Source organism: Grampus griseus, assembly GCF_964374135.1.
Source record: "Grampus griseus genome assembly, chromosome: 2".
NCBI lineage: Eukaryota > Metazoa > Chordata > Mammalia > Artiodactyla > Delphinidae > Grampus > Grampus griseus.
The window spans coordinates 143,719,837-143,731,878 of record NC_139018.1 but is presented as its reverse complement, the minus strand read 5'-3'; the positions used below and the strand labels follow the sequence as shown (position 1 = coordinate 143,731,878).

Sequence of the window (12,042 nt, the reverse complement as noted above, 5' to 3'; positions counted from 1 at the left end):
CTTTTAATTGGGGCATTTAGACCATTTATATTTAATGTGATTATTGTTATGGTTCATTTATGGATCGTTTTCTATGTTCCTATTTGTCCTTTGTTCCCTTTTTCCTCTTTTCCTGCCTTCTTTTTGAATTTTTTTATGATTTCATTGTATCTCCTTTTTTGTATTATTAGCTGTAACTGTTTTGGTATCTTAATGGTTGCTGTAGCGCTTATAATATACATCTTAACTTATCAGAGTCTATCTTCAAGCAATATTATACTACTTCACGTACAGTATAACAATCTCATAGTAGTATGCATCCATGTTTTCCCCTCCTGGCTTTTACATTACTGATTTATTTCACAGGAAAATAATCTTGGGAATTCCTTGGTGGTTGGGTTCAATTCCTGGTCAGGAAACTAAGATCCTGCATGCCGCGTGGTGTGGCAAAAAAAAAAAAGAAAAAAAAACTTACATATTTACTCATGGTTACCGTTTCCAGTGGTTTTCATTCCTTTGTGTAGATTCATATTTTCATGTGGTGTTATTTCTCCTGTGGCGTAAAGATGTTTTTAACATTCTAATAATGATGGTGTGCTGGTGCTGAACTATTTCAGCTTTTGTATGTCTGAAGGAGTCTTTATTTCACCTTTATTTTTGAAAGATATTTTCACTTGATATAGAATGCTAAGTAGACAGGTTTTTTTTTCAATACTTTAAAATATTATCTTCTTACTTACACTGTTTCTGACAAGAAATCAACTGTCATATTTATCTTTGTTCCTTTGTATGTAAACATGTCTCTTTTTTTTTCCCTCTGTATTCTTTGAAGACTTTCTCTTTTTTTTTCTTTTTAATTAATTAATTTTTGGCTGTGTTGGGTCTTCATTGCTGCGCGTGGGCTTTCTCTAGTTGCAGCGAGTGGGGACTACTCTTCATTGCGGTGTGCGGGCTTCTCATTGCGGTGGCTTCTCTTGTTGCGGAGCACGGGCTCTAGGCGCGCGGGCTTCAGTAGTTATGGCTCGCAGGCTCTAGAGCACAGGCTCAGTAGTTGTGGCGCATGGGCTTAGTTGCTCCATGGCATGTGGGATCTTCCCCAACTAGGGCTCAAACCTGTGTCCCCTGCATTGGCAGGCGGATTCCTAACCACTGCACCACCAGGGAAGTCCTGAAGACTTTCTCTTCATCACTGGTTTTGAGACATTTATGATGTGCCCTGGTGTAATTTTCACATTTCTCGTGCTTGGGGTTTATCACCATTCACTTGCAGGAAGAATTAATTTCAAAATTTAATTTTAAAGTGCTGGTTTCACTTGAGAATGTCCTTGATGAAGAAGTAAAAATATTAATAATATTAATTGTATTAAAGTCTGAAATTGTCAGTATGTATAAAGTGACTTCTGCTGCATACCAAAGCATGCTGGTTGTGTCAAGGAAAAGCGCTCGTGCAGTTGTTTGAGTTGTGAGCTGAACTAGCTGCTTTTTTCACAAACACCGTGTTTTTACTTGAAAGAATGACAACAAACTATGGTTATTCAAACTTGTGTGTTTGGCAGGTAGTTTTCTTAAAAAGTTAAAATGAGCCTGTCACTTCAAGGAAAGCAGTTGATAGTATTTGTTGTCAGTGATAAAATTCAAACTTTTTAGTGAAAGTTTGAATTTTGGAAAAGTTGTAGCCACCACCATCATCATGACCAATACCTAACCATATCTTCTGATGTGATACATGGTGAAATTAACAAGTGTGATTTTTTTTTATATTGTATAATGTAATGTGTCAACATTTAGAAGATCTGTGTAATTTGGTAAACCAGTATTTTCCAAATGACCAATACATGATGTTCAGAATCATGTATGGGTAAAAGATTCAGTCAAAGTGTTAGACCAAAATCTATTTTCACATAACAGAGTGTGAAAATTTCATTGATATAGTCAGCGAATCACATTTCAATTAACCTTTAAGACACTATCACTTGTCAAGGCTCAGGAAACTATCAAAGAAGAATATCAATAATTACCTTAAAAAACTTCTCCCCCCTCCAACTAGCCTCCATGTGAGGCTATATTTTCTTCATATTCCTCAAGTAAAACAACATATTGTAATAGATTTTGTGCACAGCAGATAATAGAATACAGCTATCTACTATGAAGCAAGGCATTAAAGAGATTTTCAAAAATGCCAAACAGTAATTCAGAGATAATTTTTTAGGTATCTTATTGAATAAAGCAGAGAAACCCTTGAGACATTTCCACTAAGATCAGGAACCAGGCAAGAACGCCCACTATCTCTACTACTAGTCAACACTGTAATAGAGATATTAGCCCATGTAATTAAACAAGAGAAATCAGAGGCAAAAACTGTGTAAAGAAGAAGGAAAACTATCTCTGTTTTAAATTATATGATAATATACCTACAAAAGCCCAGTGAATCAATAATAAAATTAACTGAAGCAATAATTCAGTGAAGTAACACAATACAAAGTTAATATACAAAAGTCAATAGTCTTTGTATACATAAACAATACACAGAAGCGTAAGGGTAGAGAAAACCCCATTTATAATAGCAAGAAGGAAGGTGAAATACTTAGGATAGGGGAGTAGGAAGACCCTGAGCTCACCTCCATCCATGGGCACACCAAAATTACAACTATTTACAGAACAATTACCAATGAGAACAACCTGAAGGCTAGGAGAAAAGATTTTCCACAACTAAAGAGATAAAGAAGGAACCACAGGGGCTTCCCTGGTGGCGCAGTGGTTGAGAGTCTGCCTGCTGATGCAGGGGACACGGGTTCGTGCCCCGGTCCGGGAAGATCCCACATGCCGCGGAGCGGCTGGGCCTGTGAGCCATGGCCGCTGAGCCTGCGTGTCTGGAGTCTGTGCTCCGCAACGGGAGAGGCCCACTTACCGCAAAAAAAAAAAGAAGGAACCACAGTAAGATGGGTGGGAGGGGCAAACATGCCATATAGTCAAGACCCACATCCCCAGGGAGGTGACCCACGAACAGGAGGATAATCACAATTGCAGAAATTCTCCCCATAGAGTGAGGGGTCCAAGCCCCACATCGGACTCCCTGGACTGAGAGTCCTGCATCAGGAAGACAAGCCCCCAGACATCTGGCACTGAAGGCCAGCAAGGCTTGCGTACATACATGTGATGGTGTTGGGAAAATGGACAGCACATGCAAAAGAATCCAACTGGAGTACTTTCTCACACCATACCACAAAAAGATCAAGATGGATTAAAGACTTAAATGTAAAACCTGAACCCATAAAACTCTGTGAACTAAAATATACTATGCTCTTTGACATCCATCTTAGCAATTTTTTTTTGGATATGTCTCCTTAGGCAAGGGAAACAAAAGCAAAAATAAACAAGTGGGACTACATCAAACTAAAAAGCTTTTGCACAGAGAAGGAAACTAGCATTAAAATGAAAAGGCAGTCTACTGGATGGGAGAAGATATTTGCAAATGATATATCTGATAAGGGGTTAATATCTAAAATATACAAAGAACTCGTACAACTCAACATCAAAAAAGCAAACAACCCAATTAAAAATTGGGCAGAGGGTCTGAATAGACATTTTTCTAAAGAAGACTACAGATGGCCAACAGACACATGAAAAGATGCTCAACCTCACTAATCATCAGGGAAATGCAAATCAAAACCACAGTGAGATAATCACCTCACACCTGTCAGAATAGCTATTCTCAGAAAAACAACAAATAATAAGTGTTGGCAAGGAGGTGGAGAAGAGAACCCTCATGCACTGTTAGTGGTCATGTAAATTCGTGCAGCCACTATGGAAACAAAATGGAGGTTCCTCAACAAATTAAATATAGAACTACCATCTGATTCAGCAGTTCCACTTCTGGGCATTTTTCCAAAGAAAACAAAAATACTAATTCAGAAAGATATATGCACCCTTATGTTCATTGCAGCATTATTCACAGTGGCCAAGATGTGGAAGCAACCTAAGTGTCCATTGATAGATGACTGGATAAAAAAGATGTGGTATATATACACAACTAAATATTGCTCAGCCATAAAAAAAAAAAAAATGAAATCTTGCCATTCGTGACAGCCTGGTTGGACCTAGAGCATATTATATTGATACTAAGTGAAATAAGTCAGGCAGAAAAAGACAAATACCATATGATTTCACTTCTATGTGGAATCCAAAAAACAAGACAAACAAATGAACAAGATAAAACAGAAACAGACTCATAGATACAGAGGATAAACGAATGCCAGAGGTATCAAATAAATAACAGGGATGTAACGTACAGCATAGGAAATGTAACAACTTTTAAGGTGACAGATGGTAACTAGACTTAGTGTGGTGATCATTTTATAAAAACATCAAGTCACTGTGTTGTACACCTGAAACTAATAGGTCATTTACACTTAAATTTTTAAAAAAATTTAAGTACTTAGGAATTTTCATAAGTATACAAAGTACAAGTATATATGAGGAAATTTTTAATACAGTTCTGGAAGACGCAAAAGCAGGCGTACAAATGGAAAACATCCCCTGTTCTTGAGTAGGACAATTCAACTTTATAAAGATGTCAGTTCTCCTGAAGTTGGTTTATAAATTTAATTCAGTCCTAATAAAAATAACAGCAAACTATTTATGGAGTTAAATAAGTTGATACTAAGTTCATGTGAAAAAATAAACGTCTAAGAATAGACAAGAAAACAATGAAAAAGAAAAACTACAAGGGAGGAATAGCCCTGCCAGATACTAAAACATACAATAAATCCTCTGTAATTAAAATCCTGTGGTACTAATGCTTGATGGACAATTGGCCTGTGGAATAGAAGAGAAAGCCCAATATTAGACCCAAATACATATTAGAATTTATAGTATGATAAAGGTGGCATCTCAAATCACTGCATTTTTAATAAATGTTAGTGGGACAACTGGATAGCCATTTAGAAAAAGATAAAATTAAATCCAATATATCTCACACCGCTACACAAGAATAGCTCCAAATGGATTAGGGATCTAAATGTAAAAAAGGAAACCATAAAATGTCAGAGGAAAACAGGGCTGACTTTCTCTTTAACCCTGGTGTAGGAAATGGCTTTCTAATTATGACTCAGATACTAGAGGTAATAGATAGATGAATTTGACTACATAAAAATTATAAATTTTTTCAATCATCATAAGGGAAGTCAAAAGACAAAGGCCCACCCGGGAGAACATATTCACAACATATACCACAAAGGCTTAATATGCCTGATATACGAAGAACTCCTGAAAATTGAGGGGCAAAGGATCAAAATCCCAATAGAAAAATGGGGAGGGGACTTCACTGGTGGCGCAGTGGTTAAGAATCCGCCTGCCGGGCTTCCCTGGTGGCGCAGTGGTTGAGAGTCCGCCTGCCAATGCAGGGGACACAGGTTCGTGCCCCGGTCCGGGAAGATCCCACACGCCGCGGAGCGGCTGGGCCCGTGAGCCATGGCCGCTGAGCCTGCGCGTCCGGAGCCTGTGCTCTGCAACGGGAGAGGCCACAGCAGTGAGAGGCCCGCGTACCGCAAAAAAAAAAAAAAAGAATCTGCCTGCCGATGCAGGGGGCACGGGTTTGAGCCCTGGTCCAGGAAGATCCCACGTGCTGCAGCGCAACTAAGCCCGTGAGCCAGAACTACTGAGCCCATGTGCCACACTGAAGCACGTGCACCTAGAGCCCGTGCTCTGCACCAAGAGAAGCCAGCACAATGAGAAACCTGCACACCTCAATGAAGAGTAGCCCCTGCTCGCCACAACTAGAGAAAGCCCAGGCACAGCAACGAAGACCCAACGCAGCAAAAATTAAAATATATAAATTAAAAAAAGAAAACCTTTTTAAAAAAATGGGGAAGATACACAAATAGACAATTCACTAAAAGATAAGATTAAAAAAATGATCCTCAAACATATGAAATGATGTGCAGACTCACTCATAATTAGAGAAATGCAAATTAAGACAGCACTGGAATACCATTTCTAACCTATCCAACTGACCAAAATTAAATCATATGACAGCATATTCTTGGCCAAGACTGGAGAAAAAGGCCTCTCATACCTTGTTGGTGGGAATGCACATTGGTACACTCCTTCTGGAGGGGAATTTGGCAACACCTAACAAAACTACATACATATACACTTACCTTGTAACCTAGAAATCCCACTTCTAGGGTAGGTGTATCTTCTGGGTGTATCTGCACCTCCAATTCTTAAGAAAATGTGTGTGCACAAGATTATTCTTTGCAGCCTTGTTTGTAGTTACAAAGTATTGGAAACACCTAAATGTTCATACATAAGAGGGTGGTAGTATTCAACCTTGGTTACTCTACATAATGCAGCAATATGCAATTCTGAAAAAAGAATAAGGAGGAGCTCTATGAATAATTACGGAGTGACTTTCAGGACATACTGTGAAGTGAAATAAACAAAGCCCGAAAGAGCATCTACAGTGCACTGCCCTTCATAGGAGAAGAGGAGACAGATGCTCATTTGTGCAAAAGAAACACAGCAAAGGATAAAGCGGAAACATAAGGGGCTGGTTACCTCGAGCGGGGCGGGGGGGGGGGGGGGAGGCAGAGAGGAGTGTGAAGAGGGTGGTGGGAATGAGGAGGGAGTGACATTTCTCTGGCCCTTACAGCTAGAGTCGTGTTAACACTCCCTTCACAGTCTGTAGTGATGGGCTGTCACTGTGCTTGTGTGATTCCATCACCGTGAACCTTCGATCTGACCTAGTGCGAAAATACTTAACGTTAAGTGTTATGCAGTATAAAAGGGAATTTTCTACTTAACAGCTCTTGTCTAGGAGATATCAGAGCAGAATGCTTGTTTCACTACAACAGTTCTAACCAACAACAATGAGGATTGTTTTAACCAATTCCTTCCTGTCCAGAGCACTGGTTTTTAGCGCTTAATCAGTTTCTCCTTTCTATCCCTTGAAAACCCTGACTTTACATCAGAAGGGTGAACACTGGTTATGTTCTTTTCCCTGGCAAGTTAGTCATTTTGGTTTTGGTGAGTTTTGTTTTTTGTTTTTGTTTATGATTCTGCCTCTGATGGTCTTTGATTTTTGGCAACAGATAAGTGAAATATTTACATAATTTGAGGTGCCCCTATACACTTCTTATCGAAATTTCTCTTATAACCAAGTGTTTTAGCCAAGTTTTGCAAATGTATAAATGAATAATTTGTTTCATCTTCCTTAAATCCCTCTGCATCATCCACAGATGCAGATGATAATGTACCGTGAAATTATCAAAAGACATCAGGCAGAGAGAGGAGCAGGAAATGAGCAGGGGGTGGTTAATTCATTGGCAGCTTCCCAGACCCTGCAGGGTCAACAGTGGATCTGTATCTTTGACTGTGTAAATAAAATCATGGACGCTTTTACCCTTTTTCGATTCATCTTGGACATGTCGTTGATGACTCTGGCATTTCTCATTTCAGGAATGACCATACCCGAAGAAGATGCCGACGTGGGACAAAGCAGTAAATATTGCCTTGTGGCAATTGGAAGACTCCAGGTAAGAAAAAGCTCACAGCCTTTTTGATCTCCAGGGAAGGCTTATTATTGCAAAGAGCAAGAGCCTGTAGGTTTGGATGCCTTTTTCGAACTCCTGTGTCCTCAGTATTGTTGGGTTCTGTGTCTCACCCTGTGGGAGAAGGATGAGGCTGAATCTGGGAGAAGAAGGGGGGCAGGGACTCTGAGCTGCGGGCAGCAGAAGCAAGCTGTCCTTGCTTCACTGAGGGCCTGAGTCAGTCCGTCTCCACATGTGCGCCAGTTACTGCAAAGTTGAGCTCTGCTTACATCACACCCGGGTTTTTAAAATATTTTTTATTGAGTACAGCTGATTTACAATATCATGTTGGTTTCAGGAGTACAGCAAAGCGATTCAGATATATAGAGAAAGATAAATAGAAATATAGATAGATAAACAGATACATAGACAGAGACATAGATAGACGCATAGGCACATAGATAGATATTGGGTTGGCCGAAACGTTCGTTCACGTTTTTCGGAAAAACACGAACGAACGTTTTGGCCAACCCATTGCATAGACAGGTATATCTTTTTCGGATTCTTTTCCATTATAGGTTATGACAAGATACTGAATATAGTTCCTCGTGCTACACAGTAGGACCTTGTTGTTTCACACCCCTGTTTAATCCCCTTGAATGTTGCCCCATCATCTGCAAGATAAAGCACTCACTCATCTTACAGCCCCACCTCCTTCCTCCCCCCTCATGCCCTGTTCCCAAACGACAGCACGCCCTTTCCACAAGCCCACCGTGCACTTCCCCACTGTTGCAGGTGTCCATGGGCTGTTTCTTCTGCCTGGTGTTTCCTTGTTTCCCTTCTTCTCCTTTTACAACTCCTTCTCCTCTTGTTTACTTCCTATTTCGTCATCCTTCAAGATCCAGTGAAATGACTCCTTTATCTGCTTAGTCAAAATGAATCACCCCCTCCTCCCTACACGCCTGGCATTACGTTTATATGTCAGTTCTTCACTGTCTGTGTTCGTATAGTTAGTTGAGGGCAGTCCCCTTCCTTGCAAGCTCCTCAAGGGCAAAAAATGTGTCTTTTTAATCTTTTGAGAATTAGATATGCTGAATAATGTATATAAAGTCCGCTGGCTTCATGCCTGGCACACACAGTAGCCACTCAGTCTTTCTCCTTGTGGCATCGAGGGCCCTCCCCGTACTGATGAAGGGGCCATGACAGATGTAGTTCAGAGGACACTGACCTTTCACATCCCTGGTTTCCTAGGTCTTACCATTTTCAGACAGATGAATAAGCTATTCCATTCACATGTGATAAGCATTGGTTATTCCTTGCAAATGGGGAAGAAAGAACACTTGGGTAAATTCAGTTCACAAATATAGACTTTCCAAATATTTTGACCAGTTCCTTAGACTCATTTCCCATCCTTAGTAATGGGAAGGTGGGGGAAGGGAAGGGTGTTAACATTTCTGAGCACCAGCTGTGTGCCAGGTGTTGTGCCAGGGTTTGACGTGCAGTGTCGCTCTGAATCTCACAACCACCCTATGAGGTTACAACTTCCTAATTCCCAGGGACTGATAAGGAAACGGGCTCAGAAATGTAAAGAAAGTGGTCCACTCTTCCGGTGAGTCCAGGGTGTGGCCAAGGCAGTTTGAAACATTTTAAACTCATTGTACTCATGACCTGGAAGGATCTGTGAAATTAAATCCACATGGGGGAATTCCTTGGTGGCGCAGTGGTTAAGAATCCGCCTGCCAATGCAGGCGACACGGGTTCGAGTCCTCGTCCGGGAAGATCCCACATGCCGCGGAGCAGCTAAGCCCGTGCACCACAACTACTGAGCCTGCGCTCTAGAGCCCGCGAGCCACAAGTGTTGAGCCCACATGCCACAACTACTGAAGCCCGCGCGCCTAGAGCCCGTGCTCCGCAACAAGAGAAGCCACCGTAATAAGCCTGTGCACCGCAACGAAGAGTAGCCCCAGCTCACCGCAACTAGAGAGCCCGTGCGCGGCAACGAAAACCCAACGCAGCCAAAAATAAACAAATTAATTAATTAATTAATTTTTTAAAAAATCCACACGGATTGTTCCCATTCTCTAACTCAGTCTCCATCACCACCTCCCTGTGGATTTCTCCATCCAGGTGACCAGCTCTCCTGTGTGCATGGACATGAGCGGGATGTCGGTGCCAACGGAATTCTTATCCCGGCATAACTCTGACGGGATCATCACATTTGTGGACCCAAGATGCATCAGTGTGATTGGCTACCAACCCCAGGTAGGTGGTTTTGAGCTCATGGCAGTCAGCTAGAGATTTAGTTTTACTTAAAATGCACCTACTTCATTTGTTCGAGATATTGTACATCACAATATAGGGAAACACAGGGTAAAAATCCATCTCCCTACCTGGGTACAGTAATGTCCTTCCAAAGCAAAAAAGAACATTGTATGCCACCGCACTGCTTAAAATTAACTCTCCATTTTTTGTCCTAACCACTTCGTTTAATCTAAATGATTTTTCTCAAACTAGAATTAAGATGCTCTATGAAAAAGAGACTCTCTGATCAATTAAGTTTGATTAACACCAAACGGAAAATCTCCTTAGAAACTTTAAAAGTATATTAGTGTGAAAGATGCTGAAAAGTCTTAAAGATGTTCAATTAATTTTGTCTAACTGCTTGTTTCTCAAATGTATTTGGAACCTCTTTTTACAGGGGGCACATTTTCAAGGCCTTTCTTTAAAAAAAGTCCATGAGAAACACAGAAGTCATAAGAAACACCAAAAGGCCGGAGAGATTGTTCCAAATTAAGATAAACCAAAGAGATACAATAATAATATTAATGTAAGAGCCTTAATTGGGTCCTCAGCCTGAAGACTTATAAAGGACATTTGGGAGGAAATGTTAATATGTGTGGAATAATGGGTGATTTTATCAAATAACTATTGATTTTTTTTAGGCATAATATGGTATATTATGGATTTGTGAGATGGTGTCATTTTTATGAGATACATATTTCAGGGGAAGTGTCATGATTTCTGCTAATTATTTTCAAATGATTCAACAAAAAATTTTAAAATATATGTGTATATGAAAGATATTTCATTTCTATATATTTTATGTTTCACTTATATATTTATGTTTACATATATATGAAAGAAAGAGGAAAATGCAAATGTGGCAAAATATTGACAATTGATGAATCAAGCTAAACAACACACAGGTGTTTATTATACCACCCTTTCAACTTTTCTGTAGATTTAAATTTTCAAAATAAAAAGCATTTGAACAAAAAAGAAAGAAAAAAAAGGAACAAAGTTTGGGATATGTTGATATGGGTATTTTAATTATATATATATTTTTATAAATTTGTTTATTTTATTTATTTTTGGCTGAATTGGGTCTTTGTTGCTGCACGCGGGCTTTCTCTAGTTGCGGCAAGCGGGAGATACTCTTTGTTGCAGTGTGCGGGCTCATTGCGGTGGCTTCTCTTGTTGCAGAGCACAGGCTCTAGGCACGTGTGCTTCAGTAGTTGTGGCACACAGGCCCAGTAGTTATGGCTCACAGGCTTAGTTGCTCCGTGGCATGTGGGATCTTCCCGGACGAGGGCTCGAACCCGTGTCCCCTGCATTGGCAGGCAGATTCTTAACCACTGTGCCACCAGGGAAGTCCCCCATGTAGATTTAATTTCACAGCTCCTTCCAGGTCATGAGTACAATGCGTCTAAAATGTTTCAAACTGCCTTGGCCACACCCTGGACTCACCGGAAGAGTGGACCAGTTTCTTTACATTTCTGAGCCCCAGTTTCCTTATCAGCCACCAGGGAAGCCCACATATATATTTTAGAACAGACCAAATTGAAATATTGGAACCATTCATATAATTCTACATCTCTAGGTTGATGGCAAACTTCAGATTTTGGATTGGAATGATGGGGAAAATTCATCTGTTTCCAAAATCACCATAACCTCTGATGGCCCTCTGTTTCCAGCCAGATCCATTTATCCGCTGGCACCTTCCATGGGCATCTAGATGCTTTTTGGCACACAGATAAGACTTCCTTTCCACCATCAGTGTCCGCTCCCACTGAGGCCATTTGCGGATTTGGGTTCTGATCGATGACTTAGTTTAAATCCTTTGCCATTTAAGGCACTTCCAGCTGGACCACTTTCCTACAACCGCCTTTTGACGGTTTATCTTTTTATAGTTGGTTTCATTGCAAAACACTTTTGTTTGGGGTTAATGCTGGGTCCTTTGAATAAAACATAGAGGAGCAAAGGTAGGTAGTAAACAGGCTTTTAGCAAGTACAGTTATTTTATGATAACAGCATTTCTCCAGGCACGAGAGAGCTGCAGTTTCCCCATTTAAACAATTCCAGTTTTCATAGGCAACACATCTGTCCTCATGCTATCATTTGCGTTCTTTTTGTTTATTAAAATGTTTATTACAGTTTGCCTGTGCAGTTTGCCTCTCCAAGGCAAACAAAAATAAAATTGCATTTTGAAGCCGCTGCTCTAATGCCTTAGCACAATTAGAAGTCGGTGTTGAAC

General features: G+C 40.4%; 1 protein-coding gene across 3 annotated transcripts in view; it reads left to right on the top strand.

Moving 5' to 3' along the window:
- The window catches only part of ARNT2 (aryl hydrocarbon receptor nuclear translocator 2), a gene marked incomplete at its 5' end in the record, with an annotated part of 194,123 nt that overhangs the window by 140,271 nt on the left and 41,810 nt on the right, over positions 1-12,042 (top strand). For all 3 annotated transcript variants that reach the window (XM_082648668.1, XM_082648667.1, XM_082648666.1), the window contains 2 exons: positions 7,438-7,514; positions 9,636-9,770. In XM_082648668.1, coding sequence (XP_082504794.1) covers positions 7,438-7,514; positions 9,636-9,770 — 212 coding nt within the window. The remainder of the gene's footprint in view (positions 1-7,437; positions 7,515-9,635; positions 9,771-12,042) is intronic.